The following is a 21,268-nucleotide window of genomic DNA, read 5'->3' on the forward strand; positions in this document are numbered from 1 at the left end:
TTTATTTTTTGTTTTAAGTCCTTCTACTAAACACACCGTGCCTTTTTTTGGAAATGTTGGTATTTCTAGCAAAATTTCAATTTCGAAAATCCCCCCATGAACGAGTCCTTCGCACGGGCCTGGCTCGAAGTATAGACTTTTACCCTGAAAATTATTTGGGAGGTATGAAGTGAAATCGGGAAAATAAAAAAAAACGATTTTGATGCCAAATTACTTAAATTGCATAAAACATCGAGATTTGGTGTAATTAAGAAAACAATTGAGCAAAAATAAGCTTTCTGAACATGGCTGATTTTTAGAAAAAAAATCTGGAATGTTTCAGAATGAGGTTTAAATATATTTAACCTCAACTTGCTTCAAACTTTCTATTAATCATTAGAAGGCATCTAAAACTTAATTTTGCATTAGGGTGTGTGGAAACCACATAATGCCAAAGACGTATATAGGTACGAGTGTGATCCATTGCGCTAGCGATAGACAAGCTCGTGCTTATGCCCCACAGTATGACAGGACCTATGAAAGCTTGGCCAAAACCCGTTTTTGTAAATTTCAAAAATTCATCATAAATTTAAGCTTTGCAGAAACTGGACTTTACACCGATCACAAATCTGTCAAACAAAACTTAAAATTCGTTGTTTCATACATTTATCTTCGTAGGTGAAGTTGGGGTTTGATGCTGTTGCATTTTATCGCAAAAACAAAAAAATATTTTCAATACTCCACTAAAATGTTATTTCTTGAAGAAATAAAAAAAAAAATAACATGGATGTGTTCAGAATAATATGAAATTTATTTATTTGAGGTTGAAGAATTGAAAAAAATCGTAATTTAACGATAAAAAAATACGAATTTCCATCATATTGGGACATCTGGAAAACATGTTACCCCACGTTACCCCGCTCTCATTTCTACTCGAACATTTAAATGGAAGTCTCAGGTATTCAACAAAACAAAAACTATTTGTAACTTTTTGCCTATTCAAAAGTTATTCACGTTTTGGTGAAACATGTTTTTGGACAATTTTCGTACTTGTGGACTGTGGAATTGCTTTTGATAATGGTTTTTGCTAGAAAAACTTAAACACAATCGAATTTGAAATTTTTAATTTTTTTTTTTCAAAATTTATTTTCCTCTTAATTTTCTCAAATCCTTTTCGGTTAGATGTTTAGTACCTATCTGTTAACTAACTTAATTTTTTATTCAACATTTTTTTCTATAAAATGAAGAGATCTTAAAGTTTTACTCAAAAATAAAATAGAAACTATTTCCACACTGAATGTTTGGATATTTAAAAAACAAACAAGGCAACCATGTTTTTTGCTGTCATCTTGAGTAGCAGCCTACTTGATCCATTAGCTACTTACATAAGATACCAATATGAGTTTATGACTTTATTATCTGTTACCACTGATCACACTGACATGACACTTAGAACAAAATTCCATTCATATTTTCATATTTAATTTGTATGGAAGCATTCGTTTCATAGATGGAATGAGTTTTAAGCCATAATTATAAACGATTTGTCGTACCCCGAAATCCTCAGAGGTCAAATTCGGTTTAATTTGGTTCAATTTGCTTGATTTGTTCCTTGTCAGGTTCCTACCAGTTGTTAGATCTTTAGTGGTTGCTTGGTTTGCATTATTTATTCAAGAGTTTTGTAGATATTCAGGTAACATTTGTATAAGGACCCCCCCCCCCCTATTGTTATGAGGGGAGGGATCTTAAAACATCATTTAACTTATTAACGGTCCTAAAAACCCTTACATGATCATTTTCACGCCGATCGACTGAGTAGCCTTCAAGTTGATAAGGAAAATCTGCTAAACAAAGTTATCTAGATCAAATTTCACAACATCTAGATGAAAAAAAGTTACATCAAATTAAAGATTTTGATCAGATGAACAACTTTTCAGAAGACTTCAAACCGGTGGGATTTCATTAAAAAAAGTTATGGGTTTTGACCATCGATTGGTCAGGTCTACCCCACTGATGCCCGTAGCATCAGCTCTTATACAGTGAGCGAAATAAGAACAGCACCACTATGTGTTTTGCTTGATAAAATATGAATGATTTAAAATTACGAAAATTGTCTTCCACAGTTTGTTCTGAATTGCTTAACGGATTAATCAAGCATAAGTTTACTTTTTTTGAACGTAGCAATTGGCGAAAAAAGTGAATAATAATGCTTCTACGAATTAATTGAATAGATAGCTGCATTTTAAGGAGTTTCCAGAATTCCAAAGGTTTTCAAAGATTTTAAAAGGGAGTTTTAAGAGATGCTCCTCTACCGTTAAGGAATTTGATATTTGAGCTGTAAATCTTTACCAAACTACTTACTTTCTTCATTAAAATTACGTGAAATGATGAAACAAACATTCGGGATTAATTTTGAATCAGAAAAAATAGGTTGAAAATAAAAAACTTAGATTTTGATCAGTAAACCACACTTTTTCCAGATTCAAGTCGTAGATGGCAGCACTATCTTGCAGTTAAAACCAAATTTTGTCTCAATATTGATTTTCCAGGTTTATTTAGGCCCATATTTATCATTTTGAGGTACATATTTTCCCATCACAGTTCTGTGGAAGTTCACGCTGCAGAAAGCTTTTCCGGATTGGAAAAAGAATAACAAGCACAAAAATGTACAACCGCCAAAATTCCTGCTTTTTTTGGGATTTTAAACCACAAAATTCCTGCTCATATCAACTTCCGATTCAATTGCAAATCATACCAATAATACTGCTAGCCGTCTGGTCCATCAAGCTCCATCCAGTTCTATCACAAAAAAAAACTTTATTCTGATAATTGGTCCAAAAAATTCACTTTTAGTGACCTGAATGCAATTCCAATTTTTTTTTTTTTTTTTTGATTAAGTGATCTAAGAATTTCCAAAGCGTTCACACGGTATTTGTATTTATTTCTTGACCAAAATCATTCAGCATTCCCTAATTAATCCCGGATATTCGAAAATGGGCATGAATTTGGTTAAATGGCAAGATTGTGCTGCCATCTATGACTAAAAACTAGAGAAATAGTGTTTGACTATTAAAAACATTAGTATTTTTGAATTCCAACCTGCTTTTTGAATTCAAACTCAGCCGCAAATCTATGTTTCATCATTTTTCATCATACTTATGAATGTTAATGAAGAAATCAAGCAGTTTAAGATAAAGTTTTATAGCTTAAATATCAAATTCCTTAACGCTAGAGGAGCATCTCTTTAAACCCCCTTTTAATACCTTTGAAAACCTTTGGAATTCTGGAAAACTCCTAAAATGCAGTTATCTGTTCAATTGATTCGTAGAAGCATTATTATTCACTTTTACACAGTAAATTTTAAAAAATAATCTTGTTTTTTGTTGACAAACTCAAGTGGTGCTATTCTTATTTCGCACCCCTTTTTTCACATTTTTGGTCCTCATCGCCAATTGCTACGTCCAAAAAAAGTAAACTTATGCTTGATTTATCCGTAAAGCAATTTAGAACAATTGTGGAAGAAAAATTTTAATTAAGGTACACCGGGGTAAGTGGGGACGGTGACGGGACGTGACGGGACAATACTGTGAACTATTTTTTCAAACTTTTAATGCAGAATGTTAAATTTACTTGTAATCTATCCAATAACTGTAAAAGAGATACGGTTCCGACAATTGCGGATGTGTACGGTGACTTTTTGTAAATTTTCTATTTTTAACTACGATGTGGAGTTGATGTGCATCTTTTTCAATCCCAAATTTCTCGTAAATTAGCTGGCTCTTGACGAAAAACTCTACATTGAAACAATCCTTACATTCGGAACACCCAGTTAGGAAAAGAAACGACGGTTAAAAATTGCGAAAAAAGGGTTTATTTGCAAAAATCTAAAATTGTGTCTTCAAACCATACCTGTGGTAAGTGGGGATGGCTTTATACATACTTGATGTTTACACATTTTTTCAATTTTCTCTCCTTCATTCAATACAATTTAGCTTTATTCAGTGTTCCGAAAATCAATCAAAATAAACACTCAGGATGCGTTTCTAGTTGGAAACAATCTGACTGTATAATGGGATAGCGCCTCTCGCAACTGCTTCGCCTGATTGGTATGCAATCTCGATCAGCGCTCCACTCAGCAAAGCCAACCGAGTAGCATCATTCCGAATCATTGGTTTCGCAACTATCGCATATCGGAGGTGAGTGAGATACAAACTGATCCATTCTGGATGTCACTCACTAAGTATCCGCCTGGTTTATTTGAAATTGAAAACACGGCGAAAGTAAACATCTTTCCCTCACAAACACAACTACAATTTGATTTTATTCTTACTGGTGTAAAAAAACGCTGTAAAATCAAATAAATTTATTAATTGGCTATGTTTAAAATCAAACAACATTTGCTAATGATCGGTTGAATGTATCACTCACTCACTGCCAGGCTTGTAAGTGGTCACCATCGTTTGAATTTTTCCGGAGACAACCATCACACATCGTTCGTGACAATCGTGGAGGGCGCAATCGTTTGATCGGAGAGCAAAAAAATGTCAAATGAAATTTTGATCTTTGGTGTGGTTAGTCGTTTGACGTTCATCCCTCTTGCGTAGATAATCGAGATAATCATTCCACATTGTTCGACCAACACATCCAAACATCACCCGGCGCTGCAGAGAGGCATTTTTTTTTTCAACAGGAGGGAGTGAATAGAAAAGATTGCATTTGCTTATTGAGTCTGTAAGTTTTATTTATTTTATTTACATAGTATTCCGTCTTACGACATAACTTGACGAACATAATTCCTAAAATTCACTCGGTCCATGGCAACCGTTCTCCAATTTCTCGGGCACCCCACGTTCGCCAGATCACGCTCCACTTGGTCTAACCACCTCGCTCGTTGCGCCCCCGCTCGTCTTGTTCCTACCGGATTCGTAGCGAACACCTGTTTTGCAGGACAGTCGTCCGGCATTCTCGCAACATGTCCTGCCCAGCGTATCCGGCCAGCCTTAACCACCTTCTGGATACTGGGTTCGCCGTAGAGTCGCGCGAGCTCGTGGTTCATCCTTCGCCTCCACACTCCGTTCTCCTGTACGCCGCCAAAGATGGTTCTTAACACTCGTCGCTCGAATACTCCGAGTGTACGCAGGTCCTCCTCGAGCAATATCCATGTCTCGTGCCCGTAGAGAACAACCGGTCTAATAAGCGTCATATACAGGTTACACTTTGTGCGAGGGCTAAGTCTTCTCGACCGCAGTTGCTTGTGGAGTCCATAGTAGGCACGACTTCCGCTGATAATTCGCCTCCGGATCTCACGGCTGGTGTCATTGTCTGCGGTCACCAGTGAGCCGAGATAGACAAAGTCTTCGACTATCTCCAGCTCGTCGCCGTCGATCGTGACCTTGTTATTACTGGACAAGCGGGTTCGGTCGGTCTCGGATCCGCAGGCCAGCATGTACTTCGTCTTGGACGTATTAATCATCAACCCAATCCTTCCTGCTTCGCGTTTCAGTTTGCGGTAGATCTCCTCCACCGCCACAGATGATCTGCCGACTATATCAATGTCATCGGCAAAGCAGATAAGTTGACTGGATCTGTTGAAAATCGTGCCCCGCATTTCGCCCACCGCTCGTCGAATAACACCTTCTAGCGCCACGTTGAACATCATGCAGGATAGACCATCACCTTGTCGAAGCCCCCTGCGCGATTCGAATGAACTCGACAATTCACCCGAAATCCGCACACAGCACTGCGTTCCATCCATCGTCGCCTTGATCAGTCTGATCAGCTTCCCGGAAAAGCCGTTCTCGTCCATGATTTTCCATAGCTCGTTACGGTCGATCGTGTCGTATGCGGCTTTGAAGTCGATGAATAGATGATGCGTAGGGACTTGGTGTTCACGGCATTTTTGGAGGATTTGCCGTAATGTGAATATCTGGTCCGTCGTAGACCGTCCCTCCATGAAGCCGGCCTGATGACTTCCCACGAATCTGTTTGCTTGTGGCGTTAGGCGGCGGAGTAGGATTCGGGACAACACTTTGTAGGCGGCATTGAGGACAGTGATCGCTCGGTAGTTCTCACAGTCCAATTTGTCGCCCTTCTTGTAGATGGGGCATATTACCCCCTCCTTCCACTCCTCCGGTAGCTGTTCAATGTTTCAGATCCGGATTATCAACCGGTGTAGGCAATCGGCCAACCTGTCCGGGCCCATTTTGATGAGTTCCGCTGCGATGCCATCCTTTCCAGCCGACTTGTTTCTATTCAGCTGGCGAATGGCTTCCTTAACTTCACTCATCGTTGGGAGTGGCTCGTCTTCGTCGTTGGCTACGCCGGCGATGTACCTTCCCCCACCGTCTTGATCTCCTGCATGTGCGCCGTTCAGGTGTTCATCGAAGTGCTGCTTCCACCTTTTGATCACCTCACGATTATCCGTCAGGATACCCCCGTCCTTATCCCGGCACATTTCGGCTTGCGGCACGAAGCCTTTGCGGGATGCGTTGAGTTTCTGATAGAACTTTCGTGTTTCTTGGGAACGATGCAGCTGCTCCAGCTCCTCGAGCTCCTCCTCCTCCAGGCGGCGCTTTTTCTCCTGGAAAAGTCGGACTCGCTGCCTCTTCCGCTGTCGGTGATTTTCCACATTTCGACGGGTGCCTCTCTGCACTACTGCCGCCCGCGCGGCATTCTCTTCGTCCATCACCCTCCTACGCTCCTCGTCGAACCAGTCGTTCCGTCGAGATCGCTCCACATAACCGATGACGTTCTCCGCAGCACTGTTGATGGCTGTTTTGATGGTATCCCAACAGTCCTCGAGAGGGGCTTCGTCAAGCTCGCCCTCTGCCGGCAGCGCTGCTTCGACCGATTGCGCGTAGTCTGCCGCGACCTCAGGTTGCTTCAGTCGCGCGATATTTAACCGAGGCGGGCGCCGGTTTCGCGTGTTGTTCACTACGGAGAGTTTTGGGCGCATCTTCACCATCACCAGATAATGGTCCGACTCGATGTTGGCACCCCGACAAGATCTGACGTCGATGATGTCCGAGAAGTGCCGGCTGTCGATCAAAACGTGGTCGATCTGTGATTGAGTTTGGTACGGTGATCTCCAGGTGTACTTGTGTGGGAGGCGGTGCTGAAAAAAGGTACTACGTACGGCCATTCGTTTGGAGGCGGCGAAATCGATAAGTCTGAGGCCGTTTTCGTTGGTCAGCTGGTGCGCACTGAACCTTCCAATTGTCGGTTTGAATTCCTCCTCCTGGCCGACCTGAGCATTGAAATCCCCGATGACGATCTTGATATCATGTTTTGGGCAACGGTCGTATTCACGCTCCAGCTGCGCGTAAAATTCGTCTTTGTCGTCACTGGTACTTCCGAGGTGAGGGCTGTGCACGTTGATGATGCTGATGTTGAAGAACCGGCCCTTGATTCTCAACCGGCACATTCGTGAGTTGATCGGCCACCACCCGATCACGCGCTTTTGCATCTTTCCCATCACTATAAAAGCTGTTCCAAGCTCGTGAGTCTGTAAGTTCTGCTGCGTGAAAGAGATAGGCGATGTCGTAAACTGTCGGGAATTATGGTCGTTTGACCATCAAATTATCCCTCTCGTGTACCAAGACACGAAATTTCGTTCGACAATCACACAAAGAAGAATGAATGTCGTTTCGTTCGATGGTAGTTGACTGTTCGGCAAGTTTTCGGTCGCATTCGTTTGATGCCACGAACAATGATACTGATAAAAGCAGGCTGTGCGACTGTCAGAGAAAATGTCGATGGTTTACAAGTCTGCTCACTGCCTGAACCATTCACTCCTGATCCTAGCCCAACATGATTCGCCGTATGCATCGCTCAATGGTGAGATTCCAATTTGATGATGGTGCTGCACTGTTTTGGCAGCAAGCATCGTGCGAGATGATCTGTATTTTAGCGATGAATAGAACGAACGATGATCGGATAGGTCCAGTAGCAATCAATAACAAAACCCGATCGCTGTACGTTCAGTTGCGAAGTGCAATCAGGAACATTCATTGAAAATGAGTGATTTTCGGAACACTGGCTTTATTAAGCATTCAGATCTAGAAAAGTTGGGAAAAGTACTTGTTTTTTCTAAAATAAGTATATATTTTCGATAATATCGGGTTACACACAATAATCATTGAAAGATGCCTTATTAATAGTACCATGAACTTTTTTAAAATTTCGGACGATTCGAGCAATAAAGTAACGTATTCAACCAAAAAAACACAAATTTGTAGAAAATTTCCTGAGAAATCAAAGGGAAAATCTACCGTCCACACTTACCCCATAAAGCGGGGTAAGTGAAGACACCAGCAGTCCATTACAATTTACGTGATAACTTTTTTCGCTTTGCGTCTATCAAGCTCATCTCTTCAGCACTTGCGGACAATTGATTTTTTAATGATTTTTTAAAGTTGAACTATACGAAAAACCGTCCCCACTTACCCCGGTGTACCTTATTCATATTTCAACAAGCAAAACTAATAGTGATGCTATTATTATTTCGCTCACTGTATAATACCGTAATACACTTAACTCGCATATATGAATATATGAGCTCAAAGCACATACCACTCGCATAAACTATAGGCACAGCACATGTTTCGCATTCAAGCGCAGCACAGAATTCGCATTCAGGCGTAGCCCATTCGATTCGCATTTTGCGCAGCACACAGATGGTATTCAGGCGCAACACATTTGGCTCGCATTTGGCACAGAACAAAAAGCTCGCAATCAGGCGCAGTCCACTTGACTTGCATAGGCACAGCACAAAGCTCGGATTCGGCTGTGTGGCAGCGGCCTAAAGAATACTGCCACTGGGATACTGGTCCATGTCGTACGAGGCGACCTATCCAGTACTTCCCAGATACGTTTATCTCATATTTCTGTCTATTGGAAATCAATGAGGCTGTATCTGGGCGGGGGAGAAAATAGGTCCAGGTCAATTATTGCATGCAGAGTTCAGAAGTTTTTCAAGTTCAAAACATTGGAAGGAAATGTTTTGAATCTGAATCAGTTTTAAATTCTTGCTAGTATTTTTTAACCTTTTTACGTATTTTCTCTCGAGAAGGGTATGCCAATAGTGCATATGTAGTACATGCATTTGCACAAGCTGTATTCTTCCATATTTTCTCGTTTTACCAATTTGGAATATGATTTTTCATTTAACAAATCTCTTTGCTCTCCTAGTAACTCCGTTCAATAAAATCTCTTTTTTTTTTTTTTTGTAAATTCTTTATTTGAAACGGCTCATACCTCTAGGCTTTAAGGAGCCAAACTCGTTTTGCATTTTTACAATTGGTATGCTTAGCTTAACACTTGTTTAGAAGAGAAAGAAGGATAGAAAGGGAAATATGAAAATAAAAAGAATTACAGCTGAAGATCAATAGCTTTGAGGAAAAGATATATTTCGAACATGTAGTCCAAATCCATCACAGCTAACACATCCCTCACTGGAACGTCAGGTAGTTTTCCTCGGGCCCGAAGGGAATCTATGAAATTCGCTCTGGCGACAAGGTGGTCCTCACACGACCAAACAATATGCTCGATGTCTTGGTATCCTAGGCCGCAATCGCATAAATTGCTGCCAGCAATATTTATACGATAGAGTACCGCATTCAAGGAATAATGATTGGACATGAGACGGGAAAATAAACGAATAAAATCCCGACTCAGATTCAATCTATCAAACCAGGGTTTAAGGCTTACCTTTGGGATAATCGAGTGGAGCCACAATAAAATCTCTTCACAAGTGTTCAAATGTGAATCGCAAACGCATCGCTTACGGTCCCATTGCTTCTGGCTATCTGTTAATTGTTAGTATTAAGACAAATTCGATGGTTGAAAACTGAGCGTGAAGATCATCAGCTGTTATGGCTCTAAGTAAACAACCAGTCTAGTAAAACCAGAAAAGGTTTCCTGAAATCTTAAGAATAAAGATTCTGTCTCTTTGGATTCAGAACTCAAACCTATAAGAAGTGTTTTTAGTCATCATAGAGAAAACTACCTAAACTTACAGTGGCGAACGAGGAGAATTTGGTAAGTTCGGAAATAGCGGAAGAAAGTTTAATTTGGCAAAGTGGTGTTAAACTATTATCGCTGATTGTTCACTAAGGACCAACAAGACGCCAAAGTGTTTTGGATATTTTTTTACATACATTCAGTGTTTACTGTTATGGGCAGTTTGTGCCAACAGATTAGTTAAATTTATTGATCAATTATACGGATTCTGAGGAGTGTATAAATTCTTTAATTGTGTTCTTTAATACGGAAAGTGCCCTAATTATTGTTTTCTTCAATTGATTATTGTTTCGGCAGAGTAGCCGGTCAATTTAGACGCTACCCGAGGCTTTTGTGTTTCGAAGCTTTGTCGACGCCACCCATCGCCATTTCTGACGCCGCCCTTCGCCATTTGCGACGCCGTCCACAATATAGGGACGCTGGTGTTGTTGTATTCTAGTATTGTGGTGCCGGAAGTTCCTGGTGTTGTTTTTCGGTTTATTCGACGTTGGATTTTGAGGACATAGAATCGGGTATCGATTCGTTGGTGAGTGCACATTTAGTTTTTCTTGTATTTTTTGCACTGTATCACAGAAGTCAGTTATTGACTACAATTTGCTTTCGCCTTATTGATTGATTTCTTTGTGTATTTTTTTTATTATTTCTTTTTGGGCCTTGTAGTAAAAGACAATGGCAATAGTTTCAACTGTAAAAAAATTTCATAAATTTTTGTTTGGTAAGAAGTTTACAATTTATACAGACCACAAACCTTTGTTGGGAATATTAGGAAAAAATGGTAGACATACAATATTTGTTACGAGGCTTCAACGGTTCATTATGGAGTTATCAATTTATGAGTTTGATATTTTATACAGACCTTCAGAAAGAATGGGAAATGCAGATTTCTGCTCGAGATTTCCTTTGGAAAATGGAGTTTCTAAAAAGATTGACAATCAGTTTATCAAAAGTCTAAATTTTTCAAATGAATTTCCAATCGACTTTTCAATGGTGGCTGCTGAGACAAATAAAGATAGAGCTTTACAAAACATTAAACTGTATTTAAAAAATGGCTGGCCCGATAGAATTGATAAAGAACTGAAGGATTTATATTCTCAGCATCACGATTTAGAAGAAGTAGATGGCGTTTTGCTTTTTCAGGAAAGGGTTTTCATACCTGACGTTCTTAAACAGAAAATTATCAAACTTTTACATTCTAACCATGTTGGTGTTGTTAAAATGAAGCAATTGGCTAGAAAAAATGTTTACTGGATTGGAATAAATAAGGACTTGGAAAGATTTGCGGAAAGTTGTGAAGTTTGTGCGAAAATGGCAGTAGTTCCCGGAAAAAATGAAACGTATAGTTGGATACCAACTGCTAGACCGTTTAGTAGAATTCACACAGATTTTTTTTATTTTGAAAGACAATATTTTCTTCTTATTATTGATAGCTTTTCTAAGTGGCTTGAAGTTTACTTAATGAATTTCGGAACAGACGCAAATAAAGTTTTAAAAAAGTTTACGGATTTTTTTGCGAGATTTGGGTTACCGGACGTAATTGTTTCTGATAATGGCCCACCTTATAATTCGCAGCAGTTCATTTCTTTCATGGAAAGACAAGGAATTAAAGTATATAAAAGCCCTCCTTATCATCCACAGAGTAATGGACAGGCTGAAAGGCTAGTGAGAGTAGCTAAGGAAGTACTTAAAAAGTTTTGGTTGGATTCGGATATGAGGAATATGGATATACAAGATAGACTTGATTATTTCCTTTTTAATTACAGAAACAGTTGCTTGTCAGAAGGGGAAGATTTCCCATCAGAACGAATTTTTAAGTTCAAACCGAAAACGTTGTTGGATTTGACAAATCCTAAGAATGATTTAAAAAAACAACTTGTTCCGATTTCTGATAACAGAAGTAAAATAGTGGAACGGCCACAAAGAGCTGAAGATGATTTTGGCTACACTAATTACGAGAAAGAAAAGTTTGATCCTTTTTCTAATTTGAAAAGAGGAGACAAGGTTTTTTACAGAAATCCGAATGCTAGAGAAATTGAAAAATGGTTAAATGCAATTTTTATTAAGAGACTTTCTTACAATGTTTTCCAGATCGCTCTGGGGGCGCATGTGATCTCGGCTCACAGGGGGCAGATCAAAAAGGCGCAAAATGAACATAGGCGCAATGCGGCGCTTCAACTTCCGAATCCTTCATCGACGGAAAGTAACAACGGAAACAATACACAGAAAAGACGTCGAGAGGATTCAGATGAGGAAGTCTTCTATGGGTTTTCTCCTTCTCAGCAGCAACCTTCTACATCAAGAGCAATGGTTCAATCGAACGGGAGCGACGTTTCTCTAGGCCCTAACGTGTCATCTTCGGAGCCTAAGGTCATCAGGAGGTCTGAAAGAAGAAGAAAATTGCTGAAAGCTAATGATTTTGTTTACTTCTAAATGCAGTTTTATATTATTTATGATTATGTTAAGAGTAAGGTGAAATGAATTGAAAATTATAATGTTTATTCTAAAAGAGGGAGAATTGTTAGTATTAAGACAAATTCGATGGTTGAAAACTGAGCGTGAAGATCATCAGCTGTTATGGCTCTAAGTAAACAACCAGTCTAGTAAAACCAGAAAAGGTTTCCTGAAATCTTAAGAATAAAGATTCTGTCTCTTTGGATTCAGAACTCAAACCTATAAGAAGTGTTTTTAGTCATCATAGAGAAAACTACCTAAACTTACATTAATATTAACCGATTTGAAATCATAGAAGAATATGATCTAAATTACACCAGTATGGAGGTTAATGTCCGTTCATATAAAGATATTTAATTGTAAAAATTGCATCATGGTTATTCAATCATTGAAGCCGTACAAATATCGTTTCCGTGGAAAAAAAAAATCAAAAAAAAATATATATATATTTTTAGGGTTGCCAAAAGGCTTCAATATTCCCTATTAAATCAAGTTTTTGATCAAAACTTGTATCTCATGTCGACAGTCATATCTGTTTTACCTAATATATGTCACTTCTCTTGTATTGACACATGTTCCCTTAGCTTTAGAATGGTTATAGTGTTAAGAAGAGTCAAAGCTCCTTTAATATCGTACTCTGATATTTCGTATCATACGCCAATCCTGGTTCTGGAATCCACTGCTACAGCTTCGTGCAGTGTTAGTATCGCTTGTTTCAAATTTGGCGTCACAGAAACTCATTGTAGTCGTCTAACCAGAGCGCTAACTGGTCAGTTAAATAAAAATATATAAAATCAAGACTTTGTGCTCTGAATCTCCTGTATGGTTAAGTTATGATTCAGAGGTACTATTGTACCTATATTTACCTTCCACTTAGTGTGTACATGTCCCTCTTTTGCCCGACTTCATTTTTTTTAATGTGTGTCAGAATTTAACAAAGGAAGTTAAAAAAAAAGTCCTTATTTCCAATATTTTGATTGAAAAAAAGCTGCTTAAAAATCCCTATGTGGATAGGCTAAATGCCAATTTTGCCATTATAAAATCGTTTATTTGCCCTCATTGTAGCATCCTGATTAGAACATTTTCTAATCCTTGTAAACTCAAATCTCCTGAATTTTGTAGTTGTGAATCAATAATGTATGATTCTTTTAGCTCATATATGCCTGTTTTTCGATTGCTAGAAGCTTTTATGTACTCTCGCCTATCCTGATATAAGTGTGTCTCATTCTAAGAATTTAAACTAAAATAACAATCTGTCATTTTTCACCCAATGTGGTTATAAGCTTCAATGCTTCAAAAATTCCTACGTGGATCGGCTTTATGCCCTAAATATTTATTTATTTTCTAATCCCTTTATGGTTTACAGGTTTCTCAGGTATATGATGAAATCTGTAAAAAAAAGGCTAGGCACAATTTTCCCGTTTGTTTGGATAACGTGCCGCTATCAAGCCGATACCTGAATCTATAGTATTTAGGCGCAGCGGCCATGGTGACTCGGAAGAACGCGAAGCCGAATTGCCACGAGCCTGGCGAAGAAATGACTTGCCTCAACGCGCCTCAACAATGTTTTTTTAAACATTGTGATAAGTTCCAAAAATAAATATAACGTAAATGTCCCTATTTATCTCAAATAAGTATCAATTTTTGAATGAATTTTGTTTTTTTTTAATTGAAGAAACCAATCAAACCAACTAGCATTTACCTTTAAAATCAGTGAATGAGAAAACGGTATTATTTACTATTTGCTAGGTGAATGAAAAAAGGTAAAATTTACCGAGAAAGATGGATGAAAAAAAATTACCTCGCTTCATGGTAAATTTTACCTTTTTATTTTCCGTATATGTGTAAAACACGTTAATCTAAGTTCAACTATATGACAGTGTTGATCACACCAACAGCAACAACCAGTTTTATGTTTTGATTTTATCTCTTCTGCTAACTGTGTCGGAATCTGTACGTATACCCCATTTTCACTGAGGAAAAAGGATGAATGTGAACGATTTGCCTCCCGAAGTAATAAGTTTTCATTTTTTTTAATTTCACATGATAAATTTTTTTCGGATTTTCAGATATTGCAGTTGATACTGTCCTTCCTGAATCACAAAGAACGACTCGAAACGGCTCAAGTATGCAAGCGCTGGTATGAGTCATGCTTTAGTTCGAAATTTACAAATGAAATGCATATTAGATTGAATATGCCCGATCATTTGGCCGAGTGCGAAAATTTGAGTCTGTTGAAATTAGTTAAAAGTTTTACATTTTCCTTCAATGAAAGCCAAATAGAGCCAGATGTGCATGAGAAATTTGTGGAAACCCTTCGCAATACGAAAGTTCAATCCCTTATCGTATGTGGTGAACAAAAAGTTGTGGATCAATTCGTTAGTTCATATTTGGTCTATATGGATTCGTTAAAATATTTAACGATTGTTGCTCATGGCGCTGAAAATTCACTTCCGATAAAAATTCACCACTCGAATATCAAATATTTGAATTTAGAAACTCCTATAAATGCCGAGGTTGAATGTCCTCAGCTAACGGTTTTAAATCTAACTGATTCCGATAAAGTTACATTAAGCTCAGTAATTTCTCAAATACATACATTGATTATCAAACCCATCACAATACCGAAATTTTCTATAGCTGAGCATATCTCTAGCGGATTAAATGCGTCCAAGTTAAAGATTTTACAAGTTACCGAACCATTAGGAGAAAAGTTACCGTTAATAAATCTTTGTTTGAAATACACACCCTGTTTAGAAGAGCTCTACATTGATGCTGTCAGTTTCGATGGATTCATTCTAAATCCAGAGTTTGGTCATCTGAAATCGCTTTTGAAATTGGAACTGAAGCATGTTCACATTGATACCCAAGCATTCCAAACTTTGCTTAAAGAGCTTGCTAGTCTTAAGGAACTTTGCCTGTTCATGTGTGAATTCAGTGGACGGATAGCCTTATTTGACCAATTGCATTCAACAAGTATTGCAAGATTCACGTGGATCGTTTCAAATGATGTTTTAATACTGCCAAAATTTGTCAAACTCACCTACCTTAAAATAAGTACGCGGGCAGACTTGACTTCACAACTCATAGCCAATATCGCGCATACATTCAAGGACTTAGAAACTTTCCAGATTGGACTGGGTCCAGGATTGATAGGGAAGGTACGTGCGATTTAATCTACTACTTATATTCTTTTATATCTACCTTGAGACTTATTCTTTACGTTAAATTCCATCAGCTGCCCTCGGATTCAATCTCCTATCTAGCATCCCTTAAATCTCTAAGAAGAATCAAGTTCGAACGTCTTATTTTGGAAAATGTGGACTGGAATTCGCTGTGCCTTGAAAACATTTTAACCGTAAATCTGATTTATTCCGCCATCACTGGAAACGATGTCCTGGGAATGGGCCAAGCATTCAGCAGGCTTCAAAGACTGCATTTTGAAGGATGCTACCTGAAACAGCCTACAGCGGTGTTTGATATATATGCCAGAGAAGACGATGCTGACCAAAATGGACTGCGGAAGCAGTTTCCACGTTGTTGTTTTTCCTACAATGATTGCCACTTAGAAGAGTATGATATGTGCGGGGGAAGGAAGAAGCCTGGTTTTGTACAATAGACGTCTCTATTTTACCATTTAAATCATTACGAAATAAACCGAGATATGCGTGAAGTGAAGCCCCTGTTGAAAAGATCCGATGACTGTGAAGCATGCCATAGAATTACACTCAACTAAGAGGGGAAGACCCATGGAATACTACGCAATTTACGCAGAAGACTCAGGCGATTACACGAATACAATTGTACGATGGTAGGTGCTAAAATATGATTTTAAAATAAATCAATGTATGTGGACCTGAAGTCAAGTAACCCGAACCGTATGATTGTCATCACTAAGGAATAACAATGTGCAGAGATAAACTTTGTTGTGTTTGTTTCACTATGTTTTAAAAACACGAACATAAAATTCACTAAAAATACTTTTGTTATAAAATAGCAAAACAGCTCTCACACGAAAGAAACATTCAATCACACACTAACATACACTTTAAGAGAAGTATTCCAAAAAAATCACCTACCAAGGTCACAAAAGCATATGTTTCAGCAACATCGGTGTAATCTGTTCCGATTGGTGCCAAGAGATGACAATGTCCGGATACATCGCTCTCAGTTTCCGCTCACATGCTCCATCAACTGATCCATCCGTTCCGCTGGTGTCTTCCACAATGTGGCAGTTATCGACATTGAGCCGCTTCAAGGACGGAAAAATTCGACCCAAGCCCCGGAACATTGAAAACGGTAGCATGAAGCACCCGATAATCGTAAGTTGTTCCACCGATACCAATGGATTACAGCATTGCCAAAGTTCGTACGTAATTTCAGTTGCACGGATTGTAAGAGATTTAAGGTACCGCAGCTGATGAAGCCGTTGAAAAGCACACTCGTCTAGCTGTATTAACGAGAAAAAGTGCTCAGTAGTTGGTTTTGCGTTAACCTACATAACATTGAACTATCGACTATCGCTAACAGACGAAATGTTTTCAGAGGTCGTGTTCTTTTGCTTCCATATTTCGATATAGTAGAACATTTCCTAGAATTAAGAATACATACCTGGGCTCTATACTGTAACGTCAAATGTTCCACCGAGGAAAAGTTCTGGAAAATCCTCAGCAATATATCGTTTCCGTATTTAAAACCGTGAGCCAGCTCCAACTCCTTCAGGCTGCAAAAGTTGTGTTCCAGCAGCACATTGTTGATAATGTTGATCAATTTAAGCCGCTGCAACCCTACCATGCGAATGTGCAGGCCCGGTAGATCATTGATTATTTCGCAATGTTGTAGGACGAGATTCTGAAATATAACAATAGAACTTTTCTCTAAACCATATCAATTTAATAAATTAATTACAATTTACTTTAACAGGTTGAACCAACAGGACGTTAAGCAAAATATTGGCATCTACTTCCATATTGTGAAACTCAAGCTCTTCAAGTTTGGTGGTCTCGACAGAACATAGACTAGGGCAGATTTTGTACAAGGCCACGTGGCTCAGTAAGCTTAACGATTGCAAACCCGGGACTTGTTTAAGGAACTTTTTGGCACGTGTATCGTCCTCGGTTCTGTTTGCTGATCGAGCATATTCATAATGCATATCTTTATCGTCATACATTGCAAGCTCGAGATGTTTCAGTCTTGGGTAGTTGAAGCTCATTATTTGATCTAGATCTTCTATGGTAGTGAGTTTCGTTTTGAGATGTTTCAATTGATGGCTAAACTTTTCGACTAGTTTCAGTAAGATATCGCAGTTTATTGTCAGGTGAAGTTCTATTAAATTTGGAGCCACCAGATCGAAGGGACTTATTGAATATGCTAGCCCTATTTTGAATGATTCTAGGCTATCATTCTGCAACAACCACACGGCATCTTCAGTGTTTTCAACGCCAGAACGGGGTTGATCACAAAACGATATTCTCAGTTCTTTGAGCTTTTGCAGTTCCATCAATCTACTGTTAATAATACATCGCAAATTAGAAAACCTGCTCGTCAACTGGAGACATTCCAGATCATTTGCAGAGAATATAATATTTGCAATATTTTTCTCGGCTTCATTAGAAGCAGCTTCAACAGTCTCTTCGTCTTCGTTATCCGATGTGCTCGAATTGTCATGAAACTGTTGAAAAATAGTCAAATTTCGACACTTGGCCACAAAGTTCCTGTCAGCGTCCGACATTGGCTCCCGAAAGTCCTGTTGTAGTGTTATCCGAAGCTGCCGTTCGAACCGAGGTGCATGCAGTACTGAGTTCCACAAATGGCAAACTTGCCCGGCTTCCCGGACATCTCGCAGAGGCAGATATGTGAATATTTTCTCTAGAAGCTGGAAAAGAATATCGGTTTACTGGAAGAATTCTTTTTGATTTTCTTCATATACAAACTACCTCAAAAGGTAGACACTCGATTGACCCCGTCATTTCCAATATTATTTTAAATGATTTTGTTATTTTGTCGGAGTTTCCTAGTGGAATTTTTCTTAATATTTTGTTATAAAGAAGGCCCAGAACGGCGAATTATTTTTAGCTTTGCTTTTGCTGTGTATGGGCGATGGGCGCGCTCGCAGTCCCGGTATACGATTTCTCGTGTGTTAAACAGAGAGAGAAATAGCCTTCACTCCAATTTCACTCCGATTAGCTGTCATTCTTATGGAAATCTGTGTAAGAGTAAAGAGCAGGCTTTATTCTTTTTAGCAGGCCCAATCCCAATCAGTGATGCCAAATGTTTTGGATGTTCTCCTCGTTCTTCTTCGATTCACGCCTTTGCTGACCTCACTGTTTTTGACACTTTGTGCAGTTCGTTTTGATTCTTATTTTCCGATTCTACACGCTGAAGAAACAAAGCTAACATTTGGGTCTTCATTAATTTTCACACACATTTTTAGAAATTATTTTATTAAGAAATTAGAGGTATTTAGAAAATATCGAATCAATAATTTTGGATTAACAATCCAGCTGAAAACAGAAGTATTGGAATAAATGGATATAAACATAAGATTTTTTTTTTTTTTTCAGGGATTTTCATCCTGTTGTATAAACATAAGAGTAAATACCCGACGTTATATTATTTCTCGAAAATACCATATTGTGAAAATTTATAATAGTGTTAACAGTGTAAAACCATGTATATTATTATCCATCCAACCACCCCTCGTTGTGTGTTCATCTGGCAACACTCAAACTCTGTTTCCCGCTTAAATTCTTTGTCTTGAATAAAGCCTCACTTGTAGTTCGACCGTCACAGAGTAAACGTGTCGTTTTATTTCTCGCTGTCTGAAAGCCCTCGGAAACTTTTCGTCCGCCACGTTGTTTCGTTTGTTCGCGCCGCTCTTGAGGTTATGGGCCCAGACATGGACGACAAATCGAAAATTAAGTTGTTCGACGGTAGTGGCTTCCACAACTGGAAGTTTCGCGTTGAAACTGTGTTGGACATGCACGATTTACTCGATTGTGTAAATCGCGAACTCGTTGAAATCGAGGAGTGTCGGGAACAAGATGGCGATTCCCGGGAAGTGCTCGTCCACAAGAAAAGGCTAACCGAAGATCGAATTAAACGCGAGAAAAAGTGCAAGTCGCTGATTGTGCAGGCAATCGATGACAATCAGTTAGAGCTGATTAAGGATTGCGGGTCCCCGAAACAGATATGGGACACATTGAGAAACGTTTTTGAACGTCGTGGTGTAGCAGGCCAAGTGTTTCTCCGAAAGCAGCTTCTACAATTAAAATATGTAGAGGGCACAATGCCGGACCATTTGTTGCGGTTCGATAAGCTAATTCGCGAGCTGAAGAGTAGTGGTGCGACTGTCGAGGAGTCGGACGCGGTGTGCCATCTTTTATTGACACTTCCAGCATCGTTCGATTCGGTAGTGACGGCGATCGAAACTCTTCCGGATGGCGTCACAATGGACTTCGTTAAGAAGAGGCTTTTGGACGTTGACATGAAGCGAAGAAATTCGGATGTAACAGAAGGGGCAAGTGGAGATGGTGTGGCTATGGCGAGCAAGCATCAGAAAAGAAAAGTGAAGTGCTACCAGTGTGGGAAAGTAGGCCACAAGAAGGTTGACTGTCGCGAAAACCTGAAGCCTAAAGTGAAATTCCAGTACCAGAATAGATCTGACAGTGAAATGAAAAGTCAGAAGGCAAACGTCGGTGCCGAAGAAGAAGCAAAACATTCGGAAATTGCGTTCTTGACAGCGGTACCAGAAGATTTAGTTTGTGTTGGTTGGTTGCTTGATTCGGGAGCTACCGATCATATGGTGAACGATTCGAGTTATTTTTCGTCGATGAAAAAGTTAGACCCGCCGGTTCATATCGTTGTGGCAAACGGACAGAAACTTACAGCGCATTATTGTGGTGACGTTTCGGTTTACTCGATTGTCGGTGATACGGTGAAGAACTATTTAACGAAAAATGTTCTCTATATTCCCGGACTAAATTGCAATTTGCTTTCTGTGAAACGAATAACAAGATCTGGACTCCAAGTGTGTTTTGCTGGAGATAAAGTGAACATTTTGAAAAACGGTTCAGTTATCGCGGTTGGCTGTGTGAAGGACAAATTGTACAAGATGGACATCTACTGTAAACGAAGTGAAATGGGATCAGCCTTAGTTTCCGGAAAAGTTTCGCGGAATGCCGTGTTGTGGCATCAGAGATTTGGTCACGTTGGGTGTGACAGTCTGCGTGAACTAGTGAAACGCGAAATGGTGAGAGGAATACCATTAACAGACTTCGATTCGGAAATGGTAGTGTGTGAACCTTGCTTGTCGGGAAAAGTAGCGAAGCTACCGTACGCGCCGGTAATAAACAAACGTTCGTCGCGACCGCTAGAGTTGATCCACAGTGACGTGTGTGGACCAATAACGCCGTGTACGTGGAACGGAAAGCGATCCTTCGTCTCGTTCATAGACGATTATTCGCATTTTGCGGTGATTTATTTGCTGGCGAGCAAAGATGAAGTGGTCGGTCGGTTTCGAGAATACGAGGCCCTCGTTTCGGCACATTTCGGAACAAAAATCGCAAGGCTTCGTTCTGATAATGGCGGTGAATATGCGAACGACGAAATGCGTATGTTCTGTCGCAAAAAGGGAATAGTGATGGACTTTACAGTGCCGTACACGCCACAGCAAAACGGCGTTTCTGAGCGCTTTAATCGTACAGTGATGGAGCGTGCCCGAGCTTTATTGGCTGAGAGCGGATTCGGAAAAGAAATGTGGGGTGAGGCTACACTTACCGCTACGTACCTGATGAACCGTTGCCCCACATCAGCAGTACCG

The 21,268-nt window shown here is 39.4% G+C and overlaps 2 protein-coding genes across 5 annotated transcripts; one reads left to right on the forward strand and one right to left on the reverse strand.

Annotated features, from left to right (window-relative positions):
• Window positions 1-11,898: 11,898 nt before the first annotated feature.
• On the reverse strand, window positions 11,899-18,705 carry LOC129741523 (uncharacterized). Of its 2 annotated transcripts, XM_055733264.1 has the most exons (5): window positions 18,384-18,705; window positions 17,363-18,322; window positions 17,059-17,298; window positions 16,527-16,897; window positions 11,899-12,376 (listed from the first exon to the last, which is right to left on the reverse strand). In XM_055733264.1, the coding sequence occupies exons 1-4, from the start codon at window positions 18,414-18,416 to the stop codon at window positions 16,532-16,534; spliced, it is 1,599 nt and encodes a 532-aa protein (XP_055589239.1). In that variant the 5' UTR covers window positions 18,417-18,705; the 3' UTR covers window positions 11,899-12,376; window positions 16,527-16,531. The 2 variants fall into 2 exon arrangements, with proteins under 2 accessions (XP_055589239.1, XP_055589237.1); XM_055733262.1 differs by lacking the exon at window positions 11,899-12,376 and having other exon boundaries at window positions 16,359-16,897.
• On the forward strand, window positions 14,336-19,165 carry LOC129741524 (uncharacterized). 3 transcript variants are annotated; one of them, XR_008736451.1, is made up of 5 exons: window positions 14,336-14,460; window positions 14,517-15,608; window positions 15,686-16,258; window positions 16,553-16,769; window positions 16,831-17,376. XR_008736451.1 is itself a non-coding variant. In XM_055733265.1 (3 exons), the coding sequence occupies exons 1-3, from the start codon at window positions 14,434-14,436 to the stop codon at window positions 16,064-16,066; spliced, it is 1,500 nt and encodes a 499-aa protein (XP_055589240.1). In that variant the 5' UTR covers window positions 14,336-14,433; the 3' UTR covers window positions 16,067-16,317. The 3 variants fall into 3 exon arrangements, 1 of the variants encoding a protein (XP_055589240.1); XR_008736452.1 differs by lacking the exons at window positions 16,553-16,769; window positions 16,831-17,376 and adding an exon at window positions 19,011-19,165; XM_055733265.1 differs by lacking the exons at window positions 16,553-16,769; window positions 16,831-17,376 and having other exon boundaries at window positions 15,686-16,317.
• The last annotated feature ends 2,103 nt before the right edge of the window (window positions 19,166-21,268 follow it).

Source organism: Uranotaenia lowii, chromosome 2 (genome assembly GCF_029784155.1).
Source record: "Uranotaenia lowii strain MFRU-FL chromosome 2, ASM2978415v1, whole genome shotgun sequence".
Classification (NCBI taxonomy): Eukaryota; Metazoa; Arthropoda; class Insecta; order Diptera; family Culicidae; genus Uranotaenia; species Uranotaenia lowii.

What these genes read in the sequence shown, in the direction of transcription:
- LOC129741524 (XM_055733265.1), top strand. Translation starts at nt 14,434, where the DNA reads ATGAATGTGAACGATTTGCCTCCCGAA. An exon ending in TGAACGATTTGCCTCCCGAA is followed by an intron (nt 14,461 to 14,516) that starts GTAATAAGTTTT and finishes TCGGATTTTCAG; the next exon opens with ATATTGCAGTTGATACTGTC. An exon ending in GTCCAGGATTGATAGGGAAG is followed by an intron (nt 15,609 to 15,685) that starts GTACGTGCGATT and finishes AAATTCCATCAG; the next exon opens with CTGCCCTCGGATTCAATCTC.
- LOC129741523 (XM_055733264.1), bottom strand. Translation starts at nt 18,416, where the DNA reads ATGACGGGGTCAATCGAGTGTCTACCTTTTGAG. An exon ending in TCGAGTGTCTACCTTTTGAG is followed by an intron (nt 18,323 to 18,383) that starts GTAGTTTGTATA and finishes ATTCTTTTCCAG; the next exon opens with CTTCTAGAGAAAATATTCAC. An exon ending in TGTTGGTTCAACCTGTTAAA is followed by an intron (nt 17,299 to 17,362) that starts GTAAATTGTAAT and finishes GTTATATTTCAG; the next exon opens with AATCTCGTCCTACAACATTG.